The sequence below is a fragment of the Phlebotomus argentipes genome, unplaced genomic scaffold (assembly GCF_947086385.1).
Source record: "Phlebotomus argentipes unplaced genomic scaffold, Phlebotomus argentipes genome assembly contig_15, whole genome shotgun sequence".
Taxonomy (NCBI): Eukaryota; Metazoa; Arthropoda; class Insecta; order Diptera; family Psychodidae; genus Phlebotomus; species Phlebotomus argentipes.
In genome coordinates, this window is record NW_026776181.1 from 7305088 (window position 1) to 7323271 (window position 18184).

At 41.3% G+C, this 18184-nt stretch overlaps 1 protein-coding gene across 1 annotated transcript in view; it reads left to right on the forward strand.

The window, feature by feature from the left end:
* Positions 1 to 17819, forward strand: part of LOC132261651 (uncharacterized) — a 35854-nt gene extending 18035 nt beyond the window's left edge. The window contains exons 3-6 of the mRNA XM_059760549.1: positions 10044 to 10230; positions 13329 to 13796; positions 14247 to 14960; positions 15021 to 17819. Coding sequence (XP_059616532.1) covers positions 10132 to 10230; positions 13329 to 13796; positions 14247 to 14960; positions 15021 to 15749 — 2010 coding nt within the window. The 5' untranslated portion in view covers positions 10044 to 10131 and the 3' untranslated portion in view covers positions 15750 to 17819. The remainder of the gene's footprint in view (positions 1 to 10043; positions 10231 to 13328; positions 13797 to 14246; positions 14961 to 15020) is intronic.
* The last annotated feature ends 365 nt before the right edge of the window (positions 17820 to 18184 follow it).

An 18184-nucleotide genomic window follows, 5' to 3' on the forward strand; every position in this document is an offset into this window, starting at 1 on the left:
GTGTTTCCGGGGCATGTCATTTGGCTTTGAATGGATAATTAATCCGCTAAAAAAAACAATCAAATCATCTTCAGTTTGTATTAGAGCTTTGAATTGAAACGCATTTCTCCGGTGACTTTCCACCATTCAGGCAAAATCATGCACGAATGATGAACCCTTTGCAGAAACACTCTTCGGGATCAAAGTCATAAAGTCACTTGGCTGTGTGTGAGTGTGGATTTTCCAGAGTTGAGTGGAGCACAGATGTGGCGGTGATGAAAGTTTTACAGCATCAAACACGCTGTCTCAAAGATACCCTTTTCCATATCTCGCAACCCCAGGAAAGACACGAGTAAAAGCCACATTTTTCCGATATATGTTAATTCTCATGACGGAAGAGTTCGCAAATAGATTTGCCAAAGTCTCAAGAATGATTGAAATCTGTGATGGAAGCAACTTCCCCTTCGATTTAACGATCAACACTTCATAAATTTCCTAATGACACAGCTCAATCTTCCAGAAGTTCCCCCGCATTTTGTCATAAGAACCAGAGAATGAGACGAGAAATATTTTCGACATGTTCCCATCAGGAGAAAATTAAATTTCCCTCAAATCGACGTCTCATAAAAAGCCTGATGGGGTGGTTAAAGAGGATGGAAAGAAGCGTGTGTGTGTGTGATTCTGTTAGCGAAATGGCTTTCTCGTCTCACTGCAACTCATGTGGAGACGATGGGAGTCTCTCTTTCTCCGTCTCTGTAAAGCTTCAATTTCGCATCCATTGCATGTCCTCTGTGTGCACACAACGAATCACCTGTCACTTGCTCCATCGTCAAAAGCTAAATTGAGTTTAGAGATCTACACGCTGTGTTTGTCAGACATTCGCCTAATAAATTCAATGACTGGCTCCTTGAGAGACCATGAGCTTGAATTACACTAGTCTAATTGCATTCTCACCTCGTTCAGTAACTTTCGATTGATTGTGCTCTCAAATATTTGCTTAAGTAATGTCGATTTCAAGCTTTAAAGTTGATATTTAGATATTTAATGGAAATGTTTGGCATGCAAATTCGTATGCTGCAGGTCAATCAATATTTGCCCATATGTAATTATGCAAAATTGATCCCTAAGTGAAATATCACTCTATATATAGACACAGCTTTATTTATAGATCACATTTATTGGAAGCCAAATGCCTCGTGATGTAAAAAACGTAGAAAATTGTACCGGTTTGCAACCAAAAACTTTTAGCATAACAATATTTCGATAATTCAATTTATATTGAAATTCTCCGTTTGATTAAGTAAAAGATTTATTCAATTTTCTACCTCAACAAATATATATTTCAAAGTTATAATAGTACTTGATTTCGCTGGAAATTCAATAAGTTGGAAACTGAGCAGAAACTTTTATACACTTTCCTTACCTCGATCATCTATACACTTTCGAAAGTATGATTATTAAATATTGGGAGTCTCAATGCAAGAAATCCAGTGCATGAACACGCCTTAGCAGCTTTTAAACTTTTCAGTAAGAAGCTATTTTCTGTCGAAATGGAAGATATTTTTCTTTCACCCTGAGTAATCGTATTTCTTTGGCAAAAAGAGGGTCACTGAGGGGATTGTCGATAGGGTGCCCAAAGAGATTTACCTTCTTAGGGGAATAGATACTCCCGCCGTACTCGGTTTACGAGCAACAGCAAATCGAATGTAAATTAAATTGTCGTGAGAGTGTGTATTTTATATCCTCAGCACCACACCTTTTCTGCACAGTCGGACGAAAGATGATTATCGGACGGAAAGTGTGAAGGACACACCTGTAAACCACTTTCTGGGCGCCCCGGTGGGGTGGCCAAGAAGTGACTGCATTCGACAACTGTTCCTATTTTTAGCCGCCCGTCGGACGGAGTGGGACAAGCGGCGAGGATTGCCCCATAAATACTCCAAACCACTCACTGTATATTGATCATGGAGACGCCCAAAACTCATCCGTGGCTTTATCGAGATTTATTTGATTTAAATCCACATGCTTCGAACCACCATTCGATTCTTCCTCCCACTCATGGCAATCTGGGGCAAATGACTGTGGCCTGTAATTTTCTATCAGTGGGAAAATCAACAAGTTGCACGAGGAACTTTCAGAGAAATTGAGTGAAAGGGGCTGGAACCCTCATTGTGTCCAGAAGAATTACTATCCCGGCAACCTTGCGCACATTGATGACCCCTTTCAACGAAGTGGTAATCAATTCTCCAGTATTATTATTAGAATGCCGTAGTACAAATTAGTGGAGAAAAACTGTAGATTGGGTACTAAATTCTCCATTCTTCACATGGCTGTTCAAGGAGTTTCAATTACCATTCATTATCCATAGGAGCCACAGTACATATACACACTGTACATAGTTAATTTACGTGATAACATTAACGTAAACTATCATTATGGAAAGTTTTTAATGCAATTATTTCCCCGAAGCAAATCTGCCTGAAACTTCACTTTCCATCTGAGCTTCCATGAAGAAAGTTTAATTACTTTTCATGCAACTAATTTAGCGTGTATTCACTTTAAAGCGAAAACACATCGTATATTTCAGGCTCCTGCAAATTCCCACATCTTCCCATTCATCATTGAATGAGCCACAGAGTGTATTCTCCGAATGGATTTATGGCTAATTGGAAATATAGTTGTTTAAATGTGGCAAAATACACCATTAGAAGTGGTTGAGTGTGAGGTGAAACTCCAGAATGCCCGCCCTGAACGACTCCTTTGCACGAAGTGCACATCAAATCAGGGAGGAGAAAGCACTCCAATAAGCGCAGATAAGCTCTGTGGATGAGATGAATTGAAAAATGGGTGGCGGGAGTGACGAAGGTGTTTGGTTTGATTTAATTAATTAAACCGGCGATGATGAAATACGATGGGGTGAATTCTTTCGCGCAGTGCGATGTAATTGGAAGATGGTTGAATTGAGTGTAATTGGTGGCCCGATTTGGGTTAATCCGACCGTATCGCAAGTTGAGGGAACTTACAGAAGAGACGCCACTTAATCTGCCATTGAATTAGCATCAATGTAATACTGGAGCCTACCCAGTAAAAAACACGTCCCATTATCCGCCACGATTTCGCTATGTTTCCGAAAAGCTGCGTCAGAACATTTCCTCAAGGAATTCTTCACGTTGCACCTTCACAATATCTGTGATCTGTGATTTCGTTCTATTGTAGAAAAAAATAACTAGAAGATTAAACTTACAAGATCACGGTCTCCTGCTTTCAGCAAACCTTCCACCAACTCCCTTTGCTCAGTATTTTCAATTGGGAAACAGTTTCCTTCGCGACATTTTTGATGATCGCTACTTCATTAAAACCTTCGCAAGGCGAAAGGACATCGAGGGGAAGGAATTACTCTATGACAATGCGATTGTGAAATTCATTAAGGGTGAGCTGATTGAGCAATGTTAAAAAGAATGATTTGAAAAATTATTATTTTCATTCATAACAGATGCCACAAGATGTGAAATGTCATATCAATATCAGCTTGCAAAAGATCGTCTGCGCAAAAAAATGGATCGTAGACACACCAATGAAAAGGAACGAGATGTGCAGATGATATATTATGAAGAGTCCGGAGATCTTACACCTGAGATCATTTTCAATTAATCATATAATAAATAAACGAAGATCTTCAAGTAAAAAAATTTTTCTTCCTTGCAGTCTTCTTTACAATCCTGCATAGTATTGGCTATGTTCCGACGCAGCATTTCGGAAACATAGTGGAGTCGTGGCGAATGATGGAATGTGTTTTTACTGGGTATTATTTAATCAATTCCCATTCATGCAAAATTGATACTCGCGGCGTGTTGTCTCGAGCGACGTCTTTCGCTATTTTTGGGGTGGAATATTTGTTGAATGTGTGTGGAAATTTGTGTGTGAAATACTTGAATGATAAGAAATCGATACGACGTTCACCATATCTCACCACATATGCTCTTTTTATTGACTCCTCCACTCGCTCACGTACAATTTCACGTCTTCGGTGTCATGTGTGGTGAATGGCTGAGGAAAAGGGGCCGAGATGAGCGCTAGCGTGGAGTCTTAAAGAGGTGGCGATGTGTCGATAGGCTGAGGAATGGGTGACATCATTAAATTATGATAATCAACTCCTCCGTTTTCAATCGTGCACCTCCTCCTCCGCGGCTTTTTTTATCTGTGAGTGTCTCACTTCCTCTGCCATTGAACATATTTCTATATTTGAGCATTTTGTCATGTTCTGTCCCAGTGAGTTTTTCATTTTTCTCCCATGTCTGAAATGTAGTAGAGCATTTTCACGGAGAAATTGCATTACGGCACGAAATAATCTCGCACTGAACGGCAGGAAAGGCATGAAGTGAAAGAGAGAGTGGCTTGTCTGCTGAGGAAATGGGTTTTCCACGTGAAAATTGGGCAAATTGACTCCATGTCATTGCCTTAATGTCCACGTAGTCCAGAAGAGGAAAAGATTAGGATAATTTTATTTCCCATCATGTGTTTAGCCCATCAAAAGACCTGAATCAAGATGAGGGTCGATTCGAGAGTTGTTTCACATAATACTTGTAGCAAAGTTCAGTGCTTGTTCAGTGCGACTATTTCGCATCACATGTGAGACATTGATGTTCAAAGCAATCACATAAAGTCGCTTTTAATTTGGCAAAAGATTACTTTCAAATGACGCTGTTCCATTTATTCCAACATTTCCCAGCTGATGTCACTCAGCCGTAAAGTGGGAGCTTTATTAATTTTAATCCATTTTTAACAAGCGACATTCCTACCCAGAAAAATTCTCCTCTAATCTTTCTCATTTTAAATAAGATGAATTATTCAGAGATTCATCCACTTTTCTCTCGCCCCACAAATCACCATTCTCTATCACTGTTGTCTTCTTCAACGTCTCAGAGGGTGGCTATTTTTATACCCACTCCCTCACACCCACCGCCGCAGAAGCTCGGCCTGGAGTTGGGCAAATTGTCTCTGAGGTGCTCGTGAAGTGTGATTGAGGTTGGTTAGAAAAATTACACTGCCACCCACAATTATTGTTCTCTTCACTTGACTTGCACATCCCAATGAGGGCACAAGAATTAAATTTACCACGCTGGCTGGTGGGGATATAAGAATAACACAATGCGGTGAGACATTTAAAATGAGCACACTTCCTCATTTCTTGTCGCATCTCCACCCATTCCATCAACTCTCGCTTCCATTTCTCGTCATTTTCTGTCCATTCTCCCAAGGCACAAGAACATCCATTCTGGGGGTTGAGGCACACTGTAAATATTGCGAATTTATTCAATTGGAATACACCCGCAGATGGAGTACATTCGCCAAGTGGATTAACACAGATTTTCACACAAATTACACGACTGAATTGAGTGAGTTTTCTAACTCAGTATCAATGTAACGTGAATTTCTTCCCGGAATTTCCGGGAATCTAACAATATCTGAAATTGTATTACAAAATTCAGGTCACTGAATGTCAAAAAATAGCCCTGGGAATTTTTGTCAAGTATTTCCGAGAGACGGAAGTGACATTTGCAATTTCATCCAGTCAATATTCCTTGGAAATATTTCTGATTTTCAGTGAACAGCAATTTCTCACTTCACTCTTCTAGTGGAACTTATACTCTCTTATGATATCACCTTAAGAAACGGGGAATGTATTTATTTTACTTCATCTTCTAGATTTCTGAGAGAGACAAATTTACCCATAAGGCATTTTTCCAAGTCATACATTTCACCAATAGCTCATTGTCTCATCGACAATCCATATAGATATAATATGCGTAAGAGATCTTCTTGAGAAATATTGCATGCTCAAACTTTCAATCATCTTCATGTTGCCTCAAGACAATATCGATGACGAGCTTCTAACGAACAATTCATTTTAGAGCTTTCCAGAAATAACGATTTTCCACGTACACCAAATTTCTTGCAATTAATTCTGAAAATAATTGCAAATGAACTTAAAAAGAGAATTATTTATAATGAATTATAAAATTGAATAAGCAATTAAGTGAATGTGAAAAGTGAAACACGATCCTCTTATTAAAATTTAAAATACCAAGTATGATAATTTCACCCCACGCAAATGGAAATTTAAATAGAAAGTATTTAATTCATGACAACGCAATTATAATAATATGGAGAAAAAACTCATGATTCTGTAAAATCAATTCAATTAAATCCAATAAATCATTCAGTATGCCATGAGCGAGAAATAGACTGAGGAGAAGTGAACTTTCTGAACTTTTAAAGTACACAAAAAAGTCTGTAATGAGAAAATGGGAATTGTCGCTCGCAGCGATTTTGCATTAAATTAACAACGCATCACTGAGTAGTTTAAGGAGTTTTGTATTCAACTGTGAATTGCGTTAACGATTCCACCTCAGAGCAGACGCTATAATGTTGAATGTCTTCAGGATGAGTGATTACTGTTTGGAAATCACTTGCCAGGACTGAAATTTGAAACTTACTCTCGCATTTCCACGATATTGCATGATAAACGGCAGTCATGTTTAATTCCGCATTTTAATTAATGTATAAATGCATTGCGAGGCAGAACGAGTTGACATAAACATCGGTAGTGCCAATTGAAAATTTATCAACTACACCTTCGCATGATCTATATTTAGACGGCTGCGGATCCGTGGAAGGGCAAAATTTTAATTAAATATCTACACAATTGCTTTTAATATCCGTGGCTCCTGTGAAAAGCTGGATATGTCCATGAAAATGAGCATAATATTTTTCTGTTCAAAGGAGCAGCAATCAATTGGTTACATGTCACTGGAAGAGCCTCTAGCGAGACGGACAACAAAGTGCACTATATGTACGTGGATGGGGGCGAAGAATTCAATTGAAATTGGAATATTTATTCTCCGTCTTCTGGTGAAGTGATCATAAAGGATGCGAGCGCAGAAAAATCGAATTTTCCTGCTGCACTATTGCCATGGAGGAAGGTCAAAAGTGAATTGTATGAGAGTCTCTCGTCCTTATTCCATCCTCAAGTACATTCGAAAGGGGTTGAGACGTGAATTGAGGTGAAACGGAAAGGTATGAAAAGAATTTGTACCTTTGATAAGACCAAACGAGAGAGTTGTTCAGTTGAGCGTATTTTCTCTGATGCGGTGCCCCAGGAAGTAAATGGCATTTCCATATTAATGCCACCGTTCTTCAACCTCTAACTGGCGGAGGGGCGCGTCCCGGGGAAATGATGGTTATCTTCACAACCCACTATTCAAAAGCACGCATGAATTTAGCTCCCTGTTGATTTATCCTCATTCACTCTCTCTCTCTCCTTCCAAGGGAGGAAACTGTGTGTATGGCATTTTCCCTTCGGTGGAGACGTCCCACTTTTGTGTCTGTCACTTTGGGAATCCCAAACATTTCACTAACTTCCCGCCAACTGGCGAGGATGAGTCCCAAGGATCTCATGAATAACATGATGCCCGATAAATTTTCCACGCAAGAATATGTAGACAAGAGCTCATGAATCATAACAATGAGACTGCGAGGAACCATCCTAAAGCCAAGGGAATTGCGGGCAAAAGTTGAGAAGCTTTCATCTCTAAGCGGTTTAAAAATAGAGTAAAATAGTTCCTCGGAATTTTCCTGAATATACAGCCAATGAAACTCTTGCACACATGCACTTGAGCACGATGAAAGGAAGGAAATTAATGGAAGAGAATCTATACTCTGGCAATTTATGTCAGGTCTCTTTCAACTTTGATGCTCTTTCTCGTGAACATCGCCAAAGTCTGGCAGTCTCGACCACACTCAATTTCCCATCTCCACTCAGGCGGCAACGGCGCACGGGAAACCGAGGAAAATGCTGTGTAGTGGACGGAAATGATACAAACTACACACTTCCGGAGTCGGATTGTGTTTCAAGTCAACACTGGACTCACCCCATTAGTGACTGAAGGGCATAGCTACAGGTGATATCCACAGTTGGAATGGCATTCAAGAGGTGTATCATTCATGCTGAGTAATTGAAACATGTTATTTCAAGGAAACGCTCTTTAATTTTCTGTTTATTGGAAAACTCCCCACGAGCCTTCTTTCTATTTGAGAACCTGCCAATCAATAGCAATCGTTAAAAACTTTATTTCTGTCTCCAAAAGCACGCACATGAGACACGAATTTCCGTGGACAGTGCCGCAGTCAATAGGGTTAATGGTGACATTGACATCATTCCACATAATAACGTTTTTATATGAGGGTGTGATTTTTTTCAGGTTCACCCAACATTTGGCTTCGGCGTGCGTGCGAATTTGAACATGATTGATGGTTGTGAGGGTTGGAAGGCATTTTTCAATTCACTGTAAAGTCACTGGGAATTAATTAAATTGATGAACTGGGAAATGTTCTGTCCGGCTAAATGGAAATCATATACCTTGTCCGCCCCCTTTTCATACAGCCGCCCCTTGTCAACGGGAAATTGTCATTGATCTTGTCCTGAATGTGCAGAGGTGATGTGAAATATGCCTGAAAATGTTGGAAAATTCAGTAAATTGGAAATGCTTCAAACAATTAAGACTGAGCATATTTTCCAGTCCCCTTGAGGGGTTGTAGAGACACATTCAATGAGAAATTCATAAGAGAACGTGGAAAGAGTTAATCGCCATCCCGTCTACAAATTGTCGTCCTTTAACATATTTAACTCATTCAACCTCTATTGTGCATCTTCCCAAACATTTCCAGGTAAAATGATAATATAATCCAACGATAACCCCATAATTGATAGTCATTCTGCTCGTGGAAGTGACTCTTCAAAGAGCACAAATCCGCACTGCTTTGCACGCTTCTGTAAGCTTAATGTGTTCAAGCCTTTGTCTGCTCGACAAAAGCGGGAAATTCTGGCGATAATAAAGGTCCAGCATAATTGTCAATTGACTACAAGGGCTTCTGGGGCGGAGAAGCGCCGATGATAAGACATCCTGAGCAACAATCTGTGAACCGGTTAGAGCGTTCACCCTCTTGAGGGGATGCTTTGTAATGCGCGACGCTTTAATGAGCCAAGTCTCGGTGGCGAGAAAATGGGTGTTTTCGCTGAGGGTGAGACCATGAATAATATTATTAGGCGAAAAGGGATTGAATTTACAGTGTCTAATTTGAGTGTGAGGAGAAGCCCATAAAAAGCACGCCATATAATCTCATGAGCTTGCGGATGGAATGAGATTACCTCTCACACCCCCGCGTCATTCCGCTCTGGTGATAATCATGACAACAACAGAATGTCCTCAGTGAAACATCCCTCATTAATTTTCATTCTGTCCGTTGTGAAATTTAATGATCTGCTCGCCGCAATTTTTGCCCAGCCAAAAAATCAATTTCACTTCCGCCACGCAACTGGACATTCATCTCCGTGTGCAGTGATGTTTGATTCGTGAGGAGAAATATTGCTTAAATAAATTTCATCCTCTACAGAAACGATGAATTTTCACAATTGGCAAATATTGACGAAGAGACATGCTCAACCCTCTGGAATCGTGTAAATTTTGTACGAATTTGTAGGAAATTTGCCACCTTGAGAGCGAAGTCAGAAGATAAAATTGATTCCGGTACAATGTCACCGTGTTTGTTTTATTATTTTTCACATTTTCCCCCTGAGTGTTATTTATTCATACCTTTTTTCTGGCATTTGCCTCAACAAACAATTTATCATTGAGGCAACAACAAAAGTATAACGTACAAACCAATTTATTCAATGCGATATGAAAGAAGAGAAAAGACACGTGGAGAAATTTACATCATTTCGAAAAGTTATAGGAATTTTGTTAACAAATGTTTTAGCAATGGCACTAAAGAGAGACTATATGTGACTTTAGTGTCGCAATGATACAGAGAAACATGGAATTTTCCTATCACACTCACTCATCCGTCCTCGAATGCTCTCAATTTACCGTCCAGACGTGAAAACAAGTAACCAATATCCTGATATGAATCTTCCTCGCAGACGCAAAATGGGGAAAAAATGATATCATTTAACGAGAAATCATTGTGCCACAAGTCAGTGTAACGCTCTCCTTCTCTTGCAGATTGCTGGGGATGGAAGAACAGCTGTTTGACATCACTTGAGGGGGCTGCTGGACGCCGTCTGAAGCTTCTGGGGAACAGCAGATCGACATGCTCCCCCTGAGCCTAGGCGTTCCCCTTGCTATTGTCTCAGTAATTGGTCTCCTCATGAATGGATACATTCTGCTCGTTGTCATTCTCACGAAACAGGTGAGTTGGGCGCTTTTCACCTCCCATTTCTGTGAATCCGAATGGGCAGACATCCAGAATTAAGCAATTTTGACAGTATAGATGGGAAAGGATCGCTGAAAGGACATATTAATCCCGATCTCTACTCTATCATTGCTGAATTCAACACCTCTGAACTCGTTTGACGAAATGGTCCGCAGTGATATTTCGAAATAAATCTCCAACTGTAATGAAATTCTCCCCGAGTGTCATGATGCCAATTTAGGGTGGGCGATTTCGCCTCTGAATGTGTCACGGAGTCTTTTCACCCCCAAATTGCCGTGGGAATTGATAAAATTTTAATGTGGGAGACAGATGAAAATTTCCATCTTATTAACACATAAATCATTCTCGTCAGCAAAATCTTAAGCGGAGTCTCTCGAGACATTCGTCTTTCTCTCTCCGGCGGACCCAGTGCAATTTTAATGATTCCCAGACAGAGGACGCGAACTAAATTCAATTACATCCCACCGAACAAGGGCGGTGGACCTAAAGATGTGTTGATGGACACATGTGCTTATTAAATTTTTCACACTCCCTGCTGAACTTTCAGCTGAAGTTCACTCAGAGCATCGCATCTCGCAGAACTCAGCATAATTTCTAATCTACAGTTCTCACGTCGTGATGCAAGTTTAAATAAAAACTTTAAGGAGTGACAAACTTTCATGAAAGCAAAGGAGTTTCTAAGTAAATTCGCTCAGGGGTTCATCAGATTAGCTCCCGAGTGCCTATTTGCGCGTGATTATTGACAGAAGATTAATGAGTTCGTCCTCAGAAGTTCACCCCAATCATACGGGGGAAAGTACATGACAGCATAAAATCCGCTAATTAAACTACAAGTCGGCAAATAATCTCCTTTGGGAGCTCAAATGAATATCATACGAAGGCAGGAAGAACATATTGAATAATCCATGATGCTCCTGAGTTGATTAACGAATTGATTCAGACGGATTAGCGAGTGACATCATCTGGGGTGAACTCCGCATTACATATCACGCCCTCACCCATGAGTTAGTGCTTAAGAGAGGGACTTTTACAGTAACTTTTGAACATTCCTTTCATCCCTGGGGCAAAAGTGATGAGCGAACAACATGAGCTCATCCACAGAAACATCGGTTCACTTCTTTCGTCCCTGTGCAAGAGCACAGATGGAATTTCAGATGTCTCTGGTGTGATTAAGTCCACTTGTTAGCTCACTCTCTGCACCCTGTTCATCATGTCCGCCCTGCAAAAGAAAGCTCAATTGTTCCGAGCTCATTTTCACTGGAATCCTCTTCGTGGTTTTCAGACTGGAAAATATCCTGTTTAATTTCTCGCATTGCACAAGATAATTTATAGAAATGCTTTTATCATTTAATTTCACTCACTGTTAAGGATTACTTTACTCTGCAAATGGCCCTTTGGGGACTCATTTTTAGCATGAAGAGAATTCAGAAATCAATAATATACTGAACTTTTTATCTAACAGTGAGATAAATTCATCAATCATATGACAAAAATATATTATAATAATTCCATCCTTGAGGAATGCGTTGACAGAGAAATCATTTCAAACAGGAGATAATCCCAGCGTTACAAAAATAGGCTGATTTTCATGCAATTAAGCAGCAATTAGACAATAATTGCTTTCAGCTTATGTGCTTTAATTATTCCCTTCCACGCCACAATCAGATTTTAGGTTTCCAGTCACGAATTCACTCCTCTCGACAGATTCCCACTCGAGGTGTGTGAACTGAAGGGCCTCCTTGGAGTGGGTCGCAAGACTGGCGGCAAGTGTAGTAAACCCCGCTCAGAGATTATCTCTCTGAGATATCCTTTTAAGCTCATTAGTTTTGAGAGAACATGAATTTCTCATATTCATCGTGCTGTGTTTTTCCGTTGGAAAATTTTCCCACAAAATGAGAAAATGTGTGAATTTCCTTCGCAACAGTGAGGGAACAAATGAAAAATTAATGCTGGAAGGAGAGCAGGTGAAAATCTCTCGAAAAGTTTTCACTCAGAATCTCAATGCATTCAATAGCGTTTTATTATGTGAATTTAGAGTAACTTCGAAACATTGCGATGGAAAGTTTTTACATCCTGAAATGGTGCATACTTTTCCTGATATCTTTACAGATAAATTTATGAGAAAATGAAATTTTCTTACGATTTGCAGAGTTTTTTAACGTCAAATGAATTATAAGAGCTTTCAAGCTAACGAAAGACTACTTTATGATCATATTTTGCACCCCAAAAGCCACACAATGATGAGGAAAAGTGTCTGAAAATTGTCGAGATGGTGGAAAATCGATTTTCCGCAGCGCATATATTGTGCACTGATTGCAATTTTACAGCATCACAAACTACTCTTCACTCATGTTCCATCTCGTGCCCAAAACTCAGGGCGTCACTGTGGTTCGCCATTCGCTGATGGCTCGCTCTCCATCTCCCAGGTGGGTTTCGCCAACAGGAAGGGGATATAGTGTTCCCAAATCGATACAAACTGGATGAATATTCATGAATAGAGCCACAGACAGCGATTAGTGGGGCTTAAGCGCTGACCTCTTTGCTGAACGCCCTCAAAACTCTATAATGATACACAACGGCTCCATGCTGGTCGGGAGGTTGAGATTTGTGGTGAGAAAGTCCTCAATTCCTGGGTCACTGACCGCCAAATTATGGGATATGAACAATTATGTGGCGCATGTTTTGATAGAGTTTGCTAAAAAACCGGTTCAGAGGTTGGCAAATTGACGAAAATTGGAGCGCAAAATCTTCTGTAGACAATTGATTGGGGCTTTTTTGCAAGAAAAATCATCGCTTTCTTTGCATACGTCAATACAGAGCCGAAATAAGAGGAAAAGTATGAACATTTTAAAGCAATGCCTAAAAAGTCCGTTGAAATTCAAATTTAGGAATGACACAAAAAATTTGTCTTCGAATTATTTTGTAAAGATAAGAAGTTTCTCAGCTAGATAAGATTCGCCTTCAGCCACAAAATCAATCACTCTGTCGTGAGGCTGACTAATGTCCGGCCCTGATTTCATCATCTCTCGAGATCACGCGATCGCCTAATGAGGTGGGTGTTTTTGCTCCTCCAGATCTCGGCCAACAATCTGCTTCTGCTGCATCTGGGCCTCGTGGATTCGCTGCTGTGCTTCCTGTTCCTGCTCTTCTCGCTCCCCAGCATCGCTCGTCCTGGCTCCTGGCTCATCACGGCCGAGACGCCGTGCACGCTGCACGGCCTGCTGCTGATTCTGCTCCATCCCGTGGCCCTGTGGACAGTGTGCGGCCTCAACTGCGACCGCTTCTACGCCATCGCGGCACCCCTGCACTACGGCACGCTCGTCAACACGCGAAAGGTGGTCCTGGGACTGGGCTGCGGCTGGCTCGCGGCCATTCTCCTGTGCATTCCACCCTTCGTCAGCGTCGCTCCCTTCCGCTACAGTCCCGACCTGGGCGCCTGCACGCCCGACTTCGAGCTGAGCGGATCCTTGTGGTATGCAGTGGCCTACACTCTGGTCACTTTCGTCCTGCCCGGCGTCCTCATCGTGGGCTGCAACATAAAGGTTGGTTGCATATAAAAGACTTAGTGCACAAGAAATTCAATATTCGAATAGAAATCCCGATAACTTCTTCTGACCATCACTTGTAATTAATTTCAATAAAAGTGATTTACTTTTAATTTGCTGTCACATTCATAAAAAGTCCCTTTATCTCTCGTGTATCTCTAACAAAGAGAAATGGTGAAAATGTTTTCGTTTGCGGGCTCATCTCCTGCAGAAGGAACATCCCCTCGGGATGGAGGGAAATTGACAGTGGATGGAATGATTGAGTGAAGTCAATTTAGACAGACACGCGTGCAAGAAAATCCCTCGAGGTGCTGCGAACAGGGATATTGAATTTCACATCGACGTTAAGAAACAAGCGAATTTCACAAGCTTTCAATCAACATTCAAAAAGGAATTTTTCCTTTGTGCTCAATTCACTGAAATGCTTCTTATTGACTGTCTTTGAAGGTGCTCATGATCGCCCGCTATCATCGCCACAGAATCGCCTCGGCGATTTACGAGGTGACGCTCTCAGCTCAAGTTACGATCACCCACCAGAGAAACCCCTTCTTCGTGCCCACGGTCACAGCGCCCAGCGCCGGAGGCCCCAAGTTCCGCTCGCGCAGTCCTGTCTCCAGCGTCCTGCAGCTCGTGGGCTCCTTCTTCATCCTCTACGTGCCGTACTACGTAGTGATCATGTGGCAAGGTGTCAGCAGCTTCATCTACGGCAATCACGTGGGAGGCGATGTGCGCGTGAATCGCCATCTGGCCGTCACGGCGGCCGTTCTGCTCACGTGTTCATCGCCAGTGAATGGTTTGCTGTACGGGCTGAAGAGCAAAGTGATGCGAAAGACATTCCAGAACTATTGGCGGAAGCAAATGTCCAAGAACCAAATGAACCATGAGATCCAGGCACGCACGCCGTCCACGTGTGGATCGCGCAGACCATCGCTCACGCCGCTGGGCTTCCTGGCGAGGCCGGCCTTGCAGAGGCGTCTGTCTGAGACGCTGATCAATCTCAACAGGAGCGGTGATGACGCGAACAAGCCCCAGATGAAGAGGATAGCTTCGGAGCTGGCATGGAGACCGATCAGTTACAACGGCGGTTTGGACAGTCCGACAGTTCCCCACAGAGACTCCATCCCACACACATCCAGTTGCAACACCCTCCAAGTGCCGAAAGTAAGTCCTTCAAACTTCAAATTTTTGCCTATTCACCATCTTCGTGTCCTTCTGCAACAGGTGGACAATGAGGTGGCCACTGTAGCGGACCAAGAACTCTACTTGAGCCTCAAGAACTCCTTCCGAGGCGCCGTGAAGACGAGTCCCAATCCTCGAGCTCACAATTCCTTCGTGTCTTCAGCGAAGCCAGTATTGAGCACTGCGAATCTCCTGCTCCACAAGGTGCTACGCATCGAGCATAGCCAATCCAACGGGGAGACCTACCACAACATGAAGAAACTACCAACGCAGATGTCTCCACATCGACGCTCCCCCAGAATCCTCATCACGCGGGCGTTCTCTGAGGAGAGTGACAAGACTCCGTCGGGCCCGGGCTCCCCAGCCAAAGAGAAGCTTCACCGCCAGTACTCGAGCTCCTGCACACTCCTGGAGCGCAAGTGGAAAATGGTGAAGTACCAGGACGAGGAGGCACGCGAGAGTGATAGTGAATCGGACTCGAAGAAGCCAGATTCCAGCACGGCCAGCAATTCCACCACAGTCTCAGAGGCTTCCTGCAGACGCTACTCTTCCCTGGAGGAGCATACATCCCTGGGCAGGGACGCCTTTGGGGATGTGGAGCCCGCCGAGGAACAGCTGTTGCTCTCATGGCCTACGACAAGGAAGAAATTCGGCGCCATCAGTAGACAACGAAAATTCAACGGCAACAGCACGATTCTTGGCCACCATCGCGGATTGAGACCGAATCCCCTGTACTCCGACCGATCTGAGGAGCCTGAGGTGGTCCTCTAACGAGGACAGCGGCAGCTAAAAGAGAAGGTTTCCACGTAGGTATTTGGGTATAGCTTTTGAGTTTCTTATCCAATCCATCCGGTTCAGCTGGAACATGCCCAGAATTTGTTTTCTGGGTATTTTTCACAGCTTATCAAATGAATTTTCACACCCTTCGTCCTCAATCAACAATGAAACTCACCGAATTTAGTGGAACAGAATCTACAAGAACAAGAAACATATACAAAACAAAGAACAGACAACCAAAGTGAATTTGAAGAAATTATTGCATACCAAAGAGAGATATTTTGAAATAGATAAGAGGAAGTGTACTAGAATTGAAGAATAACCAATAAATATAAACTGTAGCGAGTATAAGAGATAGTTAGTGGATAAAATGTGTTCAATGTACAAAAATGTGTGGCTAATTTGAAGATTTTCCGTAATGGTCTCAATATTTCGTTTAGTTTACTCTATTTCGAGAAATCACACTGTTGCAGAGCGCAATCATTGATATTAGAGATGTAAAAGCAGGGCAGATAAGACATTTGTGAGCAAGAGTTACTGTCTCTCTAGATTAACCGAAAGTGATGACTAGGTCAAGAGATAAATGGAATTGTAATTGTTAATCAATATTGTACATAAGAGAGCTATTTTTTAATGTGTTTGTGCAAATTCTACTCCTCTCATAGTAAAATATGATGAAACAAAAGCCCGGAGAATTATCAATTAATTAAGCATGAAGATAGGGCAAAAAAATTTCAATTATAAACTGTAAGAATGATTTAGACAAAAAAAATAGTGAATTGAAAAATTAGCATGCATCAAAGAGCATTTAACGATAGTAAGAACTGTACTTAAATGTTGAGTGTTTGACTGTAAAAAAAAATTCTTAGGATGAAGAAAACGAGAATTTTATTTTAGATTTCCGAAAAATATATTGCCAACTTTTGTTTGTTTCTCTTGTGGAAAACTGATAATTGAGCATGAGTGTGAGTGTAATTTTGATAGCAAAGAGCACGAAGGTAAAAACGAGGAACACAAGAAAAGAAGAACACCAAAGAGAGTAACATAAAATTGTATGTCCATGTCAGTATTATACATTATACATATTTAATAATAATAATTGCCATGAAGATAGTGGTGGAGTAGAAGGAAAATGGTGAAAACTTGCTGTACCTGTTGCATACAAAGTGTGTCATTTAATTACCCCCTCCCCTTCAAGACAGAGAGCAAAGAAAGAAAAGGAAATTACACCAAAATAGCCATCTTCAGTCTTACTCTATCTCTTCAGTACTTTCCATTTCCCGTCGCAAAACCCCCACAGAAATGTCTCCCATGAGAATAGAATAGAAGAAGCAGTGGGAATTGTTTCGCAAGAAGTGCAGTGGCAAAAAAACATGGCTGAAAAAGAACTGTGAAAATATCACTGAACCTCAGAGATTGTTGATGAAGAAGATATTTTAGCAAACCAAAAGAAGAAATCATCCAAAGAGAGATATTTGTTGAAAACATATCCTGTTGAATAGAACAAATTTATGATGAAGAATTTATCAGAGTATTTTTTATATAAGATGCCATACACAAGTTACCGTGACATTTATTTAATGTGAAATATGGTGGTTTCCATCCAAATTGCTTATCAATCTCGCCTATCTGCAAGCGTGTTTGCTGCGCGCCTCTTGCAAAGTTCTCCAAAGCATTTTTTGGGAAAACGCATTCAGTGAAAATGGTGAAAAGAGACACGCGCAGAGTCACGCTTCGTGATACTCGAGTGCAATGTGCTATAACAGTATGAAGTCGATGTCGCAGGCAAAATAAGAAACACCTTCTGAATATAAATATAGTTAAATTACAATGTGTAAAGTACGAGCATAGATTATGTGAAAATCCTACAATATAAGACACAATATGGGAGATGAAGATGGAGAAGAAAAAAGGCGCGCGAGATCGTGTGAGGAGAGGAAAAAGAAGTGGGAATGAAGAGCATTGGACGATGTTAACTGTTAACTGGAGAAAATGCGAAGAACATAGGAGAGAATCACTCTAGTAATTTTATTGTAAATCGAAGAACAATAAGAATGAAATTATGCTGAAAGTGTTACAATGCCTTCGTCTTTCTCTACAATATGGCCTATGCGCTCCGCATACTTTTCCTCGTGATCTCATCTCTCACTGCCAGCGGACAAGCACGAGAGTTTGTGGTGAAAAAAAAAGTTACTTGTTATCGCGTCAAAAAGTGTGTGAAGCTTCTTGATTGAATTCAACTCTTTTCTCTCTCTTTTCCCTCCATCCATTTCAATCACTTTTGCGAGATTTTGCATGCTGGAATTGCTACTGAGCGGCAGAATAAGAGAGACAAAGTGCTACATTTCTGATGGTAAAGGCAGAGCCTTATGTCAGTGATTCAGCTCTTTTCGTGACATGAACATCCAAACAATGTTAACACCAACAAC